This window comes from Chinchilla lanigera, unplaced genomic scaffold (genome assembly GCF_000276665.1).
Source record: "Chinchilla lanigera isolate Chin_1 unplaced genomic scaffold, ChiLan1.0 scaffold00145, whole genome shotgun sequence".
Lineage (NCBI taxonomy): Eukaryota > Metazoa > Chordata > Mammalia > Rodentia > Chinchillidae > Chinchilla > Chinchilla lanigera.
Genome location: NW_004955546.1, coordinates 2568358 through 2586058, shown reverse-complemented (window position 1 = coordinate 2586058; position 17701 = coordinate 2568358). Strand labels below are relative to the sequence as shown.

The window sequence follows — 17701 nt, the reverse complement described above, 5'->3', positions numbered from 1 at the left end:
CTCTCTGTGCCTTTTCCTAGTAACATGGGTGTTTATAGCTGTAAACATTTTGTGTCATTTTTATTCATCTCAAATAAGTTTTCTAGTTTTTCTGGTAAGTTCTTCTGAATGTGACTGTTATTGTAGAACTTGTTAATTTCTGCAAGTTGTACGTGTGTTAATTTCTGTTAACATAACAATAACACTTAACTAAAATTTAACTCTGTGCTCCTCAGAAATCAGTCCTGTTAAGTCTGTTGGGATCTATTCTGTGGCTTTCCCTGGGTCTGTCTACCTGCACTTCAAAAGGCCTGTGCAGCCTACTGTGATCTGTGTACATCCTCTGTAGATGTCTGCAAAGTCAGGGTGGGCTATGCCCTGCCTGTGTCCCTAGCAGGCCTGCCATGTTGGCCTTTCTGCTACTGCAGTGGGATTTGCTTAGGTTGGGCTGCTCCATGGTGCTGTCCAGGTCTCCTGTGGGTCCCTCTGCCTGGTCTGTCAGCTGTTGGCATGGGTTTCTGGTGTCTTAGCATCACGTATGTCCCCACTCATCTGCTGTGTACCTGGGTGCTCTCATAGCAGGTACACACCTACGCTTGTTACAGCTCCATCGTGAATTGACTTGGTGGTAAAAGATCCCCTCAGACTCTACTAAAGTTTTCTAGTCTTTATTTTGGTGTGACAATAACTTACTCATTTCAGATTTTCATGGTTTCTGTTTTTGTGCTACAAATCTTTTTATTTACTTTTACTTTAATTCTTTCTATAAGTTTGAATATAAAGTGTGTCTCCTGTACTTAGCAATATATTTTGTGTTTTTATCCACTCTAACAACTCTTCTTTTGATCATATTGTTAATCTTTTCACATTTAATGCTGTTGATGTGGTTTGTCTGTCTCTTAACTTTTTAAACTTTTATCTTTAGTATGTTTGTCATATATACCGATCACATTCCTTGTGGAGAGTTGGCACATGTACATAACACATCTGAATTCTCCCCTCCTTCCCCCTGTCCTCTATCTGGATTCCCTTCCCCTTTGAGAAAGCTCTATCTCCCTGTTTCCTATTATCTATCTTTTACTTTGTGCTTTATTTATATTCTGTGTTTCTCATATAAGAGAAACCATCTGATATTTAAGATTATATGTCTGATTTATTTCACAGAACATTCTGGTCTCAAGGTGCATTTCAGATGTACTTACAAATGACTCACCTTTATCCTTTATGTCAGATAGTATGCTGTTATGCATAAGTATCCCATTTTCTTTATCCATTCATCTACTGATGGGCATATAGGCTGCTTCCGAGATTTAGCCATTGTGAAGTGTGTTGCTATAAACATAGTATGCATGTATCTTTGTAATAGTGATGTCTTCAACTTTCAGGAAGATGCTTAGAAGGGGAACAGCTGGGTTGAATGGAATTTCTATTTTTAGCTTTTTGAGGAAACTCCATACTGATTTTCACACCTACGCTTGTTACAGCTCCATCGTGAATTGACTTGGTGGTAAAAGATCCCCTCAGACTCTACTAAAGTTTTCTAGTCTTTATTTTGGTGTGACAATAACTTACTCATTTCAGAATAGTTTATGTTCCTAACAGCAATGTAGAAAGGCTCTTTTTTCCACTGGGCTCCTTTTTCCCCTACCTCATCAGCATTGTTATTATCTGATTTGTTGGTAGTCATTCTTTCTAGAGTAAGGTGGGATCTCATTGTTGTAATTTGCATTTCTCTAATGTTTTAGATATATTGAACATTTTTTCGTGTACTTACTGGCCATTTGTACGTGTTACAAGAAGCTTTTGTTCATGTCAGTTGTCCATTTTTTATTGGATCTTTTATTTTGGGGAGTCTAACTTTGACAAGTTCTTTATGTATTCTAGATGTTAGTCCTCTGTCTGAGGAGTCAGTGGCAAATTTTTTTTCCCATTTTGTAGGTTGTCTCTTCAATCTGTTGTTTGCTTTCTTTGCTTTGCAGAAGCTCTTCAATTTGATGTGATTCTATGTGTTGATTCTTGATGTTATTTTTTGGGCAATTGGGGTTATGTTCAGAAAGTCCTTGCTTATGCCTGTGTCTTCAAGTGTTTTGCCTACTTTATCTTCCATAAATTGTTTCTGTTTTAGCATTGAGATCATTGACTCATTTTGATTTTAGTTTACTACATGGTTTTAACTTTCATTTTAAGACAAGGTCTTGCTAAATTGCCCAGCCTCCTGCTCACCCTCCCAGAGGCTATTATAAGCCTGCACTACTATGCATAGTTTTAACTGTCAGTTTTTTGTGCCTTATCCTGTTTTTGTTCTATGTATCTCCTTTGTTGTCTTCTTTTGCATTGAGTGAATATTTTGTGTTGCAACACTTTAATTCTTACAGTTTTTTGGCTTTTTATTTAATTTTGGTTATTTTCTTAATGGTTGCTTAAAGGTTTACAACATACATTTTTTTTTCTTTTACTAAATCTCCTTCAGATTCACACTGATTTAATTCCAAAGATCTGACCGGTAAGATATGGATCCTTTTTCCTGTGTTCCTCTATGTCTTTCTCTCCTTCCTTAGCTAATGTTACACACATTGCATCTGTATGTGTTGCAAACCTAACAATATATTGTAATGTTTATTATATGTGACTTTGTCTTTAAAAGGGTGAAAAGAGAGAACATGTGTATATTTATAGCTTATTTTAATCATTTCTCATTCTTCTCTCTTATTTTTATGGATTTGATGTTCCATGTGGTGTGATTTCCTTACACCAACACAGCTGTGTACTGGCTCATTTCTCTCCTTACTGCCAAGTATATTTTTATGTGTTATTGATTCAACAACAGAATGGCATACATATTTTATACAGTTCCTTTTTGAATCATTGAAGGGAAGAAATGAGGGCAGTATGCATTTATATTGCCTTTTATTGCTACATAATTACTTTTACTGGCATTGTTTGCTATTTCGTGTGCATTCTGATTACTAATTGGCATTATTTGCTTTCAGCCCCAAGAACCTCGTTTAGTATTCTTTTAAGGTATATTTTCTCATGATGTATTCTCCTCAGTGTTTGGTTTTCTAGGCGTGACTTTGTTTTTGAATCTAGTCTATGCTAGGTATAAAATTCTGGTTCACATTTCTTTCTTTCAGGTTCTTTATGAGCTTCCATTGTCTTTGGACCTTCCTAGTTTCTGATAGAAAGTCAGTTGTTAATTTGAGGGGGCGGATTTCCTTCTACATGAAGAATCATTTCTCTTGCCTTCAGATCTTCTGTTTATTTTTCAGCATGTTGATTTGTTGTGCACAGATGTGGTCCCTTTTGGTATTTTTCTCTCTCTTTTCTCCTTCCTTCTTGGTAGTTGCCACAAACTGAGTCCTTTTTCTTCCTCTTGCAATTCTGGAATCAGTGACAAGACTGAATGCTGACTGGACAGCAAAGGAGACTTTTATTCTTAGCCAAAAATATGAGAAATGGCAGCCAAAACTTGGAAATCAACTCCTCAACCTGTTGAGTTTGGGTGGCTATAGACATATGATAAAAGAAATGGAGAGGAGGGGTAGGGTAAGAAAGGAGAGTATATTTATGGCTTTTTGGAGAATTTGGGTATGACCTCTTTCTGCTCCCTTTATGGTCCTTTCTGGTCATTATCAATGGCAGTTGTTAACCATCATGGCACTGGTGAGTGTGTTATAAGCATGCAGGTGTATTAGAATACAGATAGAGATCAACATATTGACACTGTAGTGGCAACTGTAGAGCTCTCTAGTTTTGGCCTGCCCCCCTGAAAAGGAACTTCTGGCCTATAGGCATCCTCTCCTCAGAGAATAAGATTCGGGGAGAGGTAGAAGTCAGCTAGGTCAAGCAGGCAGTACAAGATAAGGACAAGATAACCATACTTTTATTATGTACATGTTGGGACCCTTCTTCCTGTCCCATGTTTCTGTAAGGCTCTGTTTCTGTCCCTTCTTTTTGCTCTTTGTTCCTCAGGTTACATACTCTCCAGTGATAACGTCTGTAGCTTACTGATTTCTTTTTTTCTACCAGCTCAAATCTGTGACTGCCCACAGTGAATTTTTTATTTTAGTTCTTACAATTTTCAATTTCATTCTTTCTGTGTTCATTTTTATAATTTCTATCATTGCTGTTGTCTGTGTGATAGACATTATCATCATATTTTCCTTTATTTTTTCACTGTGACTTCCTTTAGTTCTGTGAACAGATTAGTGGCTAATTTGAAGCCTTGTGTGCTTAAAAGTCCACTATCTAGGCCCCTTGAAGGGCAATTTCTCTGTCATCTACTGTTTTTTCCAACATTTAGGTCAAATTTTTCTGTCTGTGCATGTGTTACAATTTGCTGCGATTGTTATTGTAAACTAAATATTTTACTTTTGGCACCACAAAAGGAAAAACTAAACATTTTAGACAACAGTCTCTGGCAGCTCTGAGTTACTCCCGCTCATGTCCTGGAGGTCATTGTTTGTTTATTTGTTCATTGACTTTCCTCGGTTGTGGTCACAGGGTGCAGCCTCAGGGTTGGCTTCTCTGAGGGACAGGACAGCCTTGGACATGTACACATCCCAGTTGGAGTGGCTATGATTGATTGATTGATTTTGGCAGTGCCCTTTTTTACTCTTTCTCTGATCTCTCTATTAAACTTTCTTTTTCCATTGGTTTTGTTGCATCTGAGGGGGTCAAACAGTGCTGCTCTATTGTCCAAGCAGCCCACCACTATCATAACTCATCCCCAATAAAAAATTACAGGGACAAAGTTTAATGAAAGGAAGACACTTTTATTTGTAAAGATGAAAAGGTAGGAGGAGAAAGGAAAGATAGACAGCCACTGTTATAAGAAAAAATCAGGGTAGGGGGCCCCAGAAAGATGAAGGACCCTAGGGTCCTTTTTTCTCAGCTGTATTTATAGGAGTGTCAGTGACTCTTTCTCCTCCACCTGGAACTTGCCATAACTGGATTGGCTTCTGAGCCTGTCTCAGTTACTTTTCTTGTTGCTAAGACAAAATGTGTGACATGCAAAGGTAAAGGAGGAAAGGTTTATTTAGCTCACAGTTTGTAGAGATTTTAGCTCAGAGTCAGCCGGCTCCAAGACAGAGTGGCATGGCAGAGGGGCATGGCAGAGGGGCATCACAGAGGGGAAACAGTCCGTGGCAAGCAGGCAGGCGAAAGCATATTAGTCCTCTTTTTGTCTCTTATATTTTGTGCAGACGACCTGTCCTAGGATGGGTGTAGCTCTCACAGCCTTAAACCTAGCCAGAGCTATGCCACATCAGTCAGTGCACTAATTCAGTGATCACACACCCATGATTCCAGCACCACACACTCTACATCCAGCCACCTTTGAAAAATCTCGCCTTTGACTGCTTGAGGCTTTGGGCGAACATGCAGACACAGCCATAACAGGGCACCTCTACCTAACATCATTTCCTTTGGTGGTGTGTGTACCCTGTAAGGCCTTATCTTTTGGGTTAGGTGGCTAGTTGACAAAGGAGTGCCTTATTATGGTTAGCTTTAGAGTTAGTAAGGGAGCATGTGGATATCTGTTGTGCTCTTTACTCTAGAGTAAGTAATATAGTAACTCTAGAGTGACTACACACTTTTTTAAGTATATATGTTAGTGCATAGGTGTGAGTATATACTGCCTTAAGGTTGGTCAGCTTCCACTTTTCTTCCCCTATATTTTATTGGAGATGGGGGTGGCTTATCATTTGTGGACTTGGCTTTCTCTCTGTGTCTTGCTTATCAGCTTTTTTTTTTCCGGTCTCTTGGTATAAGTCCCAAGGCCATTTGTTGCCTTTCTTTATCTGTTTTTTCTGTCTTTTTCTACCGCCTTCCCCGGGGAAATCATTAGTAAAGTTTGTTTTTAACTCCTTCTAATCAGGATTATCTAGAAGACCTTAGGTAGACCCTATTTTATTTTCTCATCTACAGTGTCACACCTTCTTTTTCTGTCTGATAGTTGCTGGCTTATCTCTTTGTTCTTCTTTGACAGTTTCTTCGTGCACAAAATACCCTAGAGTATGAACCACCTGAATTTTGATCCCTCTGCTGTCTTTGAAGCCAGCTGTGAAACTTCATCTGAATTTGAGAGGCTCTTCTAGCTGTCTCTTTCTCTAGTGTTCTCTTGTACACCTCTTTTTGGTTTGTGTTTAGTCTACTGGCCTCATGGAGCAACTCTCCATCTTAACTGCTTATCACTGAGTACACTGTTTTCACTGTGAAAGAGTTTTATTGTGCACAAAAGGGAGAAGGGTTCTCAGTTCTCTCTGAGAGTCACTTTCCTTGTGACAGTCAGGATGCTGCTGCACTCCTGCTTCCTCTTGGCATGCGTGGCATCCCCACCCTTTCCGTGATGCACTTAAGGGCTGCTGGTCCTGGGAGATGTTGGGCAGCTCCATGCTGCACTAGTCATGTGGGGTGGGGCAGATCCATTCATCTTGGGTTCTGTCCCAGGCAAACCTGTGTGCTTGGTGACGTGTGTGCTATGGTCTCCAGCTGGAATGGGGAGCCCTGGCTGATGCTCTTCGGTGGCTGCTCTGCCAGTGAAGTTTATCTTTGGCCTTAGCATCAACATTCTTTCTTCAAAACAGTGTCAGTTCCCTTGGAAGGATACAGAAGCTTACTCCTCTCAGCCTGCCCTTCCGCCTGTGCAGAGCCTTTGCCTTGGGGTCACCTGCAGTGTGCAGAGGACAGGTGGCTCTTACATAGGACCCCTGTTCTCTGTTCAGTCAGCTGGTAGGGTGAGGACATGGCCTCATTATTTGCAGTCTGCTGTGTCCCTGGCACAGGGCTGCTGCCTTGGCTCATAGGCACCAGCTGAAGAGGAGCACCCAAGTTTGGGTTTGTGCAGCCTGGAGCTGGGGACTGGGGATGGGAGATATGGCCCATCTGAGAAAGAGCCGACACACAACCCCTTCTTCTCGGCTGTTGTCTTCCACAGTGGAGCCTCTGGCAGACTGACAACAGCTCAGAGCTGCGGATTCTTCCTGTTCTTCCCAAGGTTTATGAGTTTTTCTTCCATAGGGCAGATTTGGGTGCTGTTACTTTGCTCTGACTGCACAGACAAAATACCCGACACCTAAAGTTAAAGAAAAAAGGTTTATTTAGCTCACATTTTGTACAGGTTTCAGTCCATAGTCAGCTGGCTCTAAGGCAAGGTGGCACATTACAGAGGGGCAACCATTCCTGTCTGTGGAACATGGCAAAAGCAAGCAAGGAGAGGACACAGCACTCTTTCTGTCCCTTATATTGTATGCAGGCTACCCACCCTGGGGCAGGTGCAGCACTCATACCCTTAATCCTAGCCAGAACTGTGCCAAACCAATCAGTGGAGTGATTTACTAATCACACACCCTTAATCCCCACATCACACAATCTAGATTCAGCCATCTCTGAAAAAGCCCCATCACCCTATGAGGTTTTCGGGGGACATCTAGACACAAACCATAACAGGCAAGACCTTCTTACTTTTATTTGATGTTTACACTGACTGCCCTCTTCCCTGTCCCTCATCCCCTCCCCGTTCAGCCCTCATGCTGTCTGTCTGTCCTATTGTTTCTCTTCTGTCTTGTGGGATGCCCAGCACTAAATACTTAGCATTCCTTTTGTTTCATGTATGTTGTGTCTTTCTGGACTTACTTGATGCTTGCTCATCTCCAGAGGTTTGGGTGGCTTGGGTGGTTTCTTACTGTCTTACATCTCCATTTAATGTATCAAATGTTTGCAGGACAGTTGTGACTTGCCAGTGTCCTTCACAGCTCACATTCCCGTGTATGTCATTTTGGTTGACTGTTGTCTTTACTGTGAATTATGTGTTACTACACTACATAGGAGAACAGGAGTTGCTTCAAAGCAAAGTCCTTGATGATTGAATAAACAGCAGAACTAGCTACTTCCTGAAAAATAGAATACAGTTTTTACTTGAAAGAATGACTGACAGCCAAACTGTAGTTGTTCTGACACAAGCAGACTTTCTCAAGAAGGGGAAATAAGAATTTTTGTTGCTAATGATAAAATTCAGTGTTTGTGTATTACTTTTCCATTAATGGGACCATATACTGCACATACACAACTTAAAAGAGAAAAGGTTGTTTTGCCTCATGATTTCCAAGGGGTCAGTCTGTGGTAAGCTGACTTGAGGCAGAAACATATTAGAGAAGCCTGGCAGAGAAAAACTCATGTCATGGCAGCTGGAAGAAAGAGAGACACAGATAGGGCAAGGGGCCGGACGAGAACACACCTTCTAGGCCATGCCCCCAGCCCTCTTTTCCTAACCATACCCCACCTCCCAGCAGCACTTCCATCCAGGAACTGGTCAGTGAGTGAATCCTGCCTTTTAAAAGCTTTCCCGGTGAACACAGGAGCCTTTTGGGGACACTTTAGGTCAAACCGTAACACTAATAAGTCCATGAAGAAAGAATTAATGGCAACCTCATTTTCCTGAAACTTCTGCCTTTGGTTGGATAAGAAAAGTTGGAGAAAGTTTTTTATTACAGACTCTCAAATGTCTTCTGTTTAAAGTAATCATCATTCCAACTCTCGGATTCTGAGTGGGTCCTCACAAAAGCAGCAGACCAGCGCAGAGTTCAGGTAGATGGGAGAATTCAGCTGTTTTCTGTTAGGTGATAAGGATATTTACAAGAATATAAAACAAAATAAAACTGTAGAACAGTGTCACTCTGCTTGCTCAGAATTTTTATTTGGGAAAATATTTTTTCAGTTATTTATATTAACTGAGTTTATTATTGTTAATGCTGAGTGAATTAAGAGATGAGCTATTTGAGGAATTGTCCACTTTCACTTCTAATGAGGCAAGTATCAGTAAATACAGCCCAAACAAATGGCTGCAGGATCCTTAATACTTTATGGCATAAAGGAGCCCTGAGACCAAAATGTTGGAGACTTCTGTTGTGTACCTTCCTCCTCGGAATTCCGAAGTCTCTGCCACGCCCCTTGGCATCACAGGCCAGATGAGGGAGGAGGGATTCCAGATGAATGGATGGTGCTGTATCAGGAACCAAAATGTTTCCCCAGAAAGGCTCTAGTTAACTTCCTTATGAAGAACATCCTCACGCGGTTCCCCTCACCTCACACGTAGTGTGGGAAAGTGAGACTGTGGAGCTGGTTCTGCTGGTGGGCAAGGCGGGGAGGTGCATATTGGGGGTGGGCAGTCATGTTTATTGCCTGTGGAGTTTTGTTTGTTTCTTCGTCTTAGTGACTGGTGTTGGCAGGGAGATACCGCGTGAAGTTCCATCAGGTGACTCTTTTACCAGGCTTTGCTTGCTTGTTTTGGTGCCTCACTCCCGTTGTTTCCTCCCTTGTTCTTGGCTCTGCTCTTCCATTGTGCTGGAGCTCTGCAGTTCTCCCTTCAAGGTATGTTCTGTTGGAGCCAGACACAAAAACAATGCAGGACTGATCACATTGTGCAATGCCCTCATCCTTCAGCAGAGCTTCTCTTTGTCTTTGAAGTGATTTGGTAACTTCTTATTAATATAAGAACGACTCTCATTCTCACACCCTCAGATGTCTATGCAGCTCCTTCTTGATTGATTGATTTATTGGTATTAGCTCATCTTTTGAGCTTACTGCTAACCTTTACCTAGAAGTTTACTTTAGCAATAGTCACAATCACTTTTAAAAAAGAGTCCTAGCCCTTCTGGATTGTTCTGGTGTGAAACTTGAACATCAGAGTGTGCTGGGGGAGGGGGAGGCCTGGAGTTGATCTGAGAGAGACAGCAGGGAGAAGAGGGCAGGTACCTGCTGAAGACATGGGGAAGGAAGAAGCAGAGAAGCAGGGCGCTCCTAGTGCTTTGTGCTAGGATCCCATCTCTGTCACACAGGCACAGTCATATTCTGAGGCATGGGGGTGGGGCTTCAGCATGGGATAGAGGGGATGCAGCAGGTCCTCTGACAGGGCAGAAGTTACTCAGACCTCCAGGTGAGAAATGAGGAGAACCTGGACTAGGACACTGATGATAAAAGCAGAGAGGCAGGGAGTGGGATAGCATTTGTGACTGAGATAAAGGAGAGAGGAAGCAGTGACACCTGGGAGGAGAGAAAAACTCCAGGGAAGAGGGAGCACTGCGATGTCCTGCGGATCATCCAGCACTGACCCTGTGTGTCCCACGCTGTCCCTGCTCTGCAGTGGTTCTCACTTGAGCCACACTTGGCGTATTGTCCTAAGACAGCTCCCACTGCCTTGTTTTGCAGTCAGCTCCAAGCTCCTGTTCTCTTCCTGTTGAGTTTCTCAAGGGGAGGGGCTGCTGTGCTGTGCCATTCTTTGTTGCTGGTTTTCCAGCTTCAGCAGGGTGGTTTGTGCCAGGCACATTCTAGTTACAGGAGGACAGCTCTGTAGGATCTTTGTGGTCAGTTACTTGTTCATTCCACAGTCTAGTCAAAGCTTCATACTTAAAACCTGTCTGGCTTTCTTGCAGAATGAGAAGACTTTGGGACATTCCATGAGTCATTCGAGCAACATTTCTAAGGTAGAGTGCACAGAGGTGTGTCATTTGGTACTTCGGGGTCTTTCTGTCCTTACACCATGCATGGGTTTCCACATCTGCCGGTAAAGACACAAGAGCCTTGGTTGGGTCTAGAGTCTACCCTGGGGCCATCTGAGGTGGGGGGCAGTTATGTTTTGCTAGTGAGTCAAGGAAGTGACTTGTAGAGGAAACTCGTTCTCTTCTAAGAACTCATATACTTGGTGGCAGAAGACGAGTCTCTTACCACAGGAGTGTGTTTGGCACAGAGCCAGCTGTGGTGACATAGACGTGCGTCTGTACGGTTTATTCAGTGTCTGGAGGCCAGTGGCCCAGGGCTGTGTTCTCAAAGATGTTTCCCAGTACCTGGCTCTTCTTCCTGTGCCATCTCCCTTAGGATGTTGCTGCCCTCCTCCTTGCCACACACTCAGGTGGGAGCAGGGCCCTCAGATGTGGCCATGGCAGGAAAACGAGGAATGAGGACTGAGGGGTCTGTCAGCTGAGGGGGACACAACCAGCCTCTCACAGCAGGTGGCACTGCCAGCCTCCTGAGCATGCTCCTCCTGCAGCACACCCCACCCCTGCAGGCTCTGTGCAGGTGTGGGCCTCCTTCACCCCGAGTCTCTGTCACGCAGCCAGACAGACACAGATCCTGGTGGGAAGACTTGAATGGACATGCTCAGAACCTGTCTGCTGTCTCAGTCCTCCTCCATGTCCTGTGATAAACAGCCCCTATACATACTATTTTAATTTGCTAACTACACAGATGTTTCGCTAAAATCACCATAATTTTTTAAAGTAAAAGAACCTAGTAAATCCCACAAGACATTTTACTGGTCTGTTCTTAAGCATATATGTAATCTTAAATTTGCATCAAAAGAAAAATCTGAAGCCAGGCATGGTGGCTAAAGCCAGGCATGGTGGTGCATGCCTGTAATCCCAGAACTTGGGAGGCTGAGACAGGAGGATCAGTGTGAGTTTGAAACCAGCCTGGGCTACAAAGTGAGCTCAAGGCCAGCCTGAACTGCACAGCGAGACCGTGTCTCAAAAAAAAAAAAAAAAAAAAAAAAAAAAAAGAAATCTGTAGTGTGTGACATTGCAGATCATTTACAACATGGTTTTTGGCTCCTGGCTCCACCATGTTTCCCCAAACCACTCCTTTGCACACTAAGATCTGTGTGCATGTGTCCATCCGTCCATCTGTCCATTCGTGTCCCTCCTTCCCTGAACCATCTCCTGCCACGAGCATGGTGCACATGGTGGAGGCCATTACTGTCTGGATAGTGTTCAGGTTCTCCCTGCACTTTTCAGAGGAGCTGACTGTTTATGAAGCCTGGGCGTAGTGGCCAGGCTGTGGCTCCTGGGGAGTTCCAGGAGCTCCTGTGGCTCCTGGCTAGGTGCAAACACAGTGCCTTGTGGGGTGAAGTTGAGCATACACAATAGGAGGGACTTTGCCTTGCTCTAGAGAGAGGCAGTTGTAAAGGAGAGCATTGTTCTGAACCGCAAACAGTGTCTGCTTATATATGCAGTTAGAAGCATTGATGGAAGTGTGGAAGGAAAGTTTCTTGTCACAGTAAAAAAACATTGGTAAACCGGTGGCTTAAAATGTCGAGAGGTCGTTTCTTGGTAAGATAAGAAAGGGGAGTAATGCAGCCTTCATTGCAGGGTGAATCTTGGAGATAATATTTGCTCACAATCATGGGCAGCTCCCTCTGTGCATGAGCCAATAAACCTGACCCTCAAACTCTGCAAGTCCTGGTGACCTGTGGTGTATTGGCCCTGGCGTCTTCCATGGAGATTGTTCACTGCTGATAGGAGGCAGAAGCGGAAGTGTTTCCTCCTCCTCTCCCCGCCTTCCTCAGTGCTCTCTGTGCCTAGACACTTCCTGTGCCTACTGAGGAGTGGTCTGTGCCTGGGAACTCCCCAGGAGCCAAGCCTGGTGTTTGGTGCATCAGATCACTGAGGGGTGTGGCGCTGTGTGACGTCGCCAGACAGGTTTGATGGCCTGGGCAGGGTTCTGTGCAGGATGACTTCTAGTTCTTACTTCAGCATTTGGCACACGCACCTGTGGTCCTGATGTTTTGCAGCAGACGTTCCGTACCCTCATGAGCAAAAGTCAGGGGAAAAGGTCAGAGCAGTGCAGCCCATGTCCATCCATCCTGTGGCCTCTGTTGGGAGGGGCCTCCAGCTGGGCTCAGCGCCTGTTGCTGACCTGAAGTTCGAGGTAGAGAAGAGGGAACAGTGAGCCTCTGTCTGCTGTGTGTGTGTGTGTGTGTGTGTGTGTGTGTGTGTGTGTGTGTAGAGCTTCTGTTGGCCTTGAGATCTAGGCTGCTCTCAGAGGAAGCGGCAGGCTGGATGGGCAGATGTTGGGGCAAGGAGGTTGTGGGGCTCCCTTGTCAGTGAAATGGGGCGTTGCTGTCAGTCCCCTTATAGCGCTAGCAAGGGAAGTAGGTGGCACATAAAGTGCTCTGCTGCAGTCTGTCTGCTGCTGCTGCTATTAGTAATGATGATGTTACTGGGTGTCACTGAACCTCTGTGTATGGGCCAGAATCTCATCAGATTTGTCACCTCTGCCTATTGGTCCATCCTAACCCCCAGCAGGCCCCAGTCACTATTACTGATGTATTTTCAGCACTGCTGCCTAGGTTTTGAAGCTCATGCCTTCACCTCACCTGTAAGCTCCACAGACACAGCTAGGTCTCATTCCCCTGAGTCTCAGAGCAGAGGAGACAGCAGTCCCCATATTTGCAGTGAGGGGTTATAGGGTGCTGGGCTGTGTGCTTTATGCCAGCCCTACTTGTGCGGTGGAACCTGATGCTTCTCTGGCCCATCCTCACTGCTCCACTGTGCTGCCAGCCTTGCTCACTTCCTGCCTGGGCCTCGGCCTCAGGCCTCGCCTTGGCCACCCTGATCTGGAGGACTCAGGCCAAGCTGCCCTCCTCCTCACCTTCCTGTAAGCCACACATGCTGTTCCCTCTGCAGCAGGCCTTCCTCAGCCCACCCCATCCAGCAAGTGGCTACTTTCTGTTTCTCTCTCAGGTTTTGCCCTCTTCCCTCTAATCTAATGATATTATATTCTTTTCTCTTTATAGCACTTACACAGTTTGTAATGATACTGTAGCTAGTATAGAAAAATCAAAAACTTTTTGAAGGAGTGGAATTGTCCCTGGGGAAAAGACCTATTCTGCTGACTGAGTGCCGGGAGAAGTTGTCTGAGCTGGAGTGACCTGGGGACATGCTCAGGGACATGTCTAGGGATGTGCCTGTGGAGAGCTTGCCCTTGGAACATGGCCCCACCCCACCTTTACCCACCCTCACCCACGTACTTCCTGTTGGAAGAACTTGGAATTTTATGTTATTGTATAGTGTGTAAACACATTTGGTTAGTTTTCTTTGTTTAAATTTTTATGAGTTTATATTTGTATAACTAGTGAATATATTTCTCTTCTCATGGGGTATTGGCAAACATACATACTTCTTCTGGGTCATTTTTATTTCTCCCTTTCTGCTTCCCCTCCCTCCCATCTCCCTTTCCCCTGGGTCCCCTTCCATCTCCACAGATTATATCTCCAAATTAAGGCACAGCTTCTACAAAATCATTCTTCTGGTAATCACCTAAGCTCAGCCCCATCCTGATGCTGCCCTGTGACCCAGAGCTTTAGAGAAAAGAGAGATTTCGGGGCTGGGGGCAGGCAGTTCACCTCCCATCTCTGAGTGCAGATGGTGGAATGCAACAGGCTAGTGAGCATGGGTGTGTGTGATGTGGCCATCTACACAGGTGCTGTATCTGGTGCCCCTGGCCTGCCTCACCCACAGCAAGATGTGGCCTCACTGTGGCATGGAGACAGGGTGGTCTTCATGGCCTTTTGTCAAGCACTCAACTATGCTAGACGTGGTGCTTCAAACACTGAGCTGATCGGAGGACAGGAATAAGGAGATGGGATCTGGGGCAGGGGGCAGACTGGCTGAGGGGAGGGTACCTGGATCCCAGGTAGAAGGGCTTCTGGGAATGGTGGAGCAAGATGACAGTGGGGAGATGGCCGTCACAGTGAAGGCGAGGGGCTGTCGTGATCCCCAGTGAGGTGCCTGAGCTGTCACTTCTTGGAGAACCCTGTGCTCCAGGGGGCAGAGAAGACTGCAGGCCCCACTGCAGTGCCTGAGACTGAGGTCTGTTGGCTGCAGCTGTCTGAGAGCTCTTAGCCTTAGGTCCTCTGGGGACCTTGCACTTCCTCAAGGACACTGAACACATCCACCCCTGCGGGGATTGCCTTGGGCCCTGGTAGTGGCCAGCAGCTGATTGAAGGGTGGCTCTGCAGCCCCGTGAACCACTCAGGGAGGCCTGTGGTGCTGGGCAGCTGCCACCCCAGGTAGTCTCCTCCTCCAGCTCTGGAGGTGGACCTGGTCCAGGGGCACAAGGTCTGGAGGTGGGGCAGCGGGCTCCCTAGCTAGGCAGTGGCCACGATGGCCGCCCCCATGACGTTATCAGAGCCAGCATGATTGAATCTACATGCCTAGATCAGTGAGCTGCTCCAAATGCAGCCAGATTGGCTATACTCAAGGAGCTCATAACCTCTGTCTTGCTCTTTTGCATGGCAGGCAGACACATATTGCTCTATGCCTTGAATATTTTACATTTCTTGTTGCCTTGAGGCATGAATGAGGCACAGCAGAAACTGTCTAGGGATGTTCTGCGTATTGCAGACAGACCTGCATGGGGTCAAGGCTGGGATTTACTCTCTGCTTCTAAGTCCTGGTGGGCCAGACTCAGGTATTATACGGCTTACACGTAAGCAGGGTGTGTGTTTCTTCATATGGAAAACAAAATCCGGAAAAGAAAAGACTCATTTTCATGCGATAGAGGTGAGGGGAGTGAGTTGGAGGTGTGATGGCCTCAAGTGGGGCAGCCTGTTCCTGTGTCATGGCCCACATGATCTTGCTTGTGTTCCCACCTCTGATTTTATGTGGTCTGCACAACAGGCCTGCGGATCTGTGACGCAGCTCTTAAATGATTAAACTCCATTCAGTGGCGTGCTTAGTGGTGTGGTTGCAGAGCATATTAAGGACTATGGGGTCAAAAGCCAGTGCTTTGCCTACACCCCAGAAGTCCCTCAGCAGAGCATTCTTGGCAATGAAGATACGTTTTGGTTATATTTGAAAAGTTAAACATTGAAAGGAGATTACAGTAAGAAATGGTCTTTTAGAATGGGAACTCCCAGACACTGTTACTGCTAGTGGTCTGGGACCTTTCCATGGTTACACCTGTAGTTTCTGGGAAATTGTTGCCTTATGTGTAATTTATTGAAAACACAATTTTTGCAAGATTCCAGCTGTAGTGCTGAGCCCTGCTTGGGAAGGCAAGCCCTGAGAAAGTCCTTTCAGCTGCCACCTTTGGGTCGCTGGTCTGGCATGCTGTGACATTAGCCCTTTACTGTGCTGGGAATATATTGCTAGTCATGTAATTCCAGCTCCCTCTGAAAGCCACAAAAGAAAAGAATTATTAATGCTACTTGCTAAAATGCTAATGAGCTCATTTATAATGGAAATCCTTCACCCTTTGGGCATTAGTGGTCGGTATTGTACATTCTCCTCCATGAATCCTATATTGTGCCCGGTTGGGCCTTTAATGGTCAGCATAATTAATTGCCTTTGTGGATGCCGGTTCTTGGCACAGCCCTGCAGTAAGAGTCAACATGTATTTATCAGCACAGACACAGAATGGCCTCTCCTTTCATTGTCACTCAGTTTTGAAGTTGTGTACAGTTGGGTGTTTATTTATAGAAATCAGGCTCTCATAATAGAGGCTTCTTTTGGACAGAGTGACTTCTGTCTGAGCAGAGAGTGTGCTGAATTGTCACCTCAGATGCTGCTCCCTGTGCCGGACACCAAGAAAGTTCATTCTCTTCTGCTGCTGGGGAGGCGTACGTCCCTGATCTCAGCTGGCTTGGGGACAGTGATTGGTAGCAACCTGCTGAGCAGGAAGCAGAAGTAAAAGGCGGTCTGGTGAGCAGGATTTCTAATGTGGGTCGCCGAGATGTCCTATCCTGTGACCTGGAACCTGGCATCACTCTGTGGTCGTATTTTGTGTGCAGCGTGGCGGACTTTGGACTAGGTAGATCCTCTGGAATCTTACGAATGCTTAGAGGCAGGGAATCTTCTCTGACTGGTGGCAGAAGGGGAAGGGAGCGGGATAAGAGCACAAATGGCCTGTGGTGGGGAGGCTCCTGTCATGGGGTGAGCTCACAGCCAGCAGGTGCTCAGGGGCCTCTGTCCTGAAGCTGCAGGGAACTGTGCTGTGCCAATGTCCTGAGTATAGCAATGTGCTGTACCCAGCAATCCAGAGGAGCCGGGGTCTGTGGCTACACTGTGCCTGACTCCTGGCCCCTGGAACTTGTGCCAGGGTTGGCTTGTGTAGTTGTAAGTCACTAAGTTTGTGTGAGTTGTGACTCAGCCACAGAAATCCTAGGCAGGTGGCAGATGCTGGTCACGCAGAGGGGACCCCACCTCTCCTGAAGCTCCTTGCAGACCCTACCATCTCGTGCTGCTGCTGCTGCTGCTGCTATGATGCTTTGTGTTTTCCTTGTAGAATGATTGAACGGTGACTTGGCTTGCTGTGACCATGATCCATGGTAAGACAAAGTTTTCGTTGAAACCTAGCTTGCTTATTCACAGCTGAAAGACCTGGCTCTCTCTGAAGACTTCATCCATGTATTACGCACACTCTGGCTGTCTCCGTTTTACTGGCTTCTGTTTTGTTTTTTAAAATGTAGGTTATAACTCATGAGTCTAGTTCACCTACCTGCTGTCTCAGAGCTGGATAGTCATTACAGTTGTTGGTGCTTCTGGAGGTTTCTGTTTTCGTTTTTGTTTCCCCTAGTACTGGAGATTGAACGCAGGGCCTTCACAATGAGCTATATCCCCAGCCCATTAAATTTTTTTTTTTTTATTTTTGAGACATGATCTTGCTCAGGCTGAGTTCAAACTTGTGATCCTTCTGCCTCAGCCTCCCAGAGTGCTAGGATTATAGGCGTGCCCCATGCTTTACTTTTTAGACTACCAATAATCATCTGTTGCTCTTTAAATGAGTTTCTATGTGGAAAATACTGCTTTCCTCAGGCAGTAGCATGGCACTTCCTGGGGTCTCTGTGGAGAGTCAGTATCCCCCAGACAGGCTCCTGGTCTTTTGTGATTCTGTCTGAAGTGCTGGCCAGAGGGCTTACCCTGTGTCCATTCCTGGGAGCAGTGAGGGT

At 45.4% G+C, this 17701-nt stretch overlaps 1 protein-coding gene across 3 annotated transcripts in view; it reads left to right on the top strand.

The window, feature by feature from the left end:
* Positions 1-17701, top strand: part of March8 (membrane-associated ring finger (C3HC4) 8, E3 ubiquitin protein ligase) — a gene marked incomplete at its 5' end in the record, with an annotated part of 83082 nt that overhangs the window by 55050 nt on the left and 10331 nt on the right. For 2 of the 3 annotated variants that reach the window (XM_005411798.2, XM_013508438.1), the window contains 1 exon segment: positions 10410-10460. In XM_005411798.2, coding sequence (XP_005411855.1) covers positions 10410-10460 — 51 coding nt within the window. 3 annotated transcript variants of the gene reach the window in all.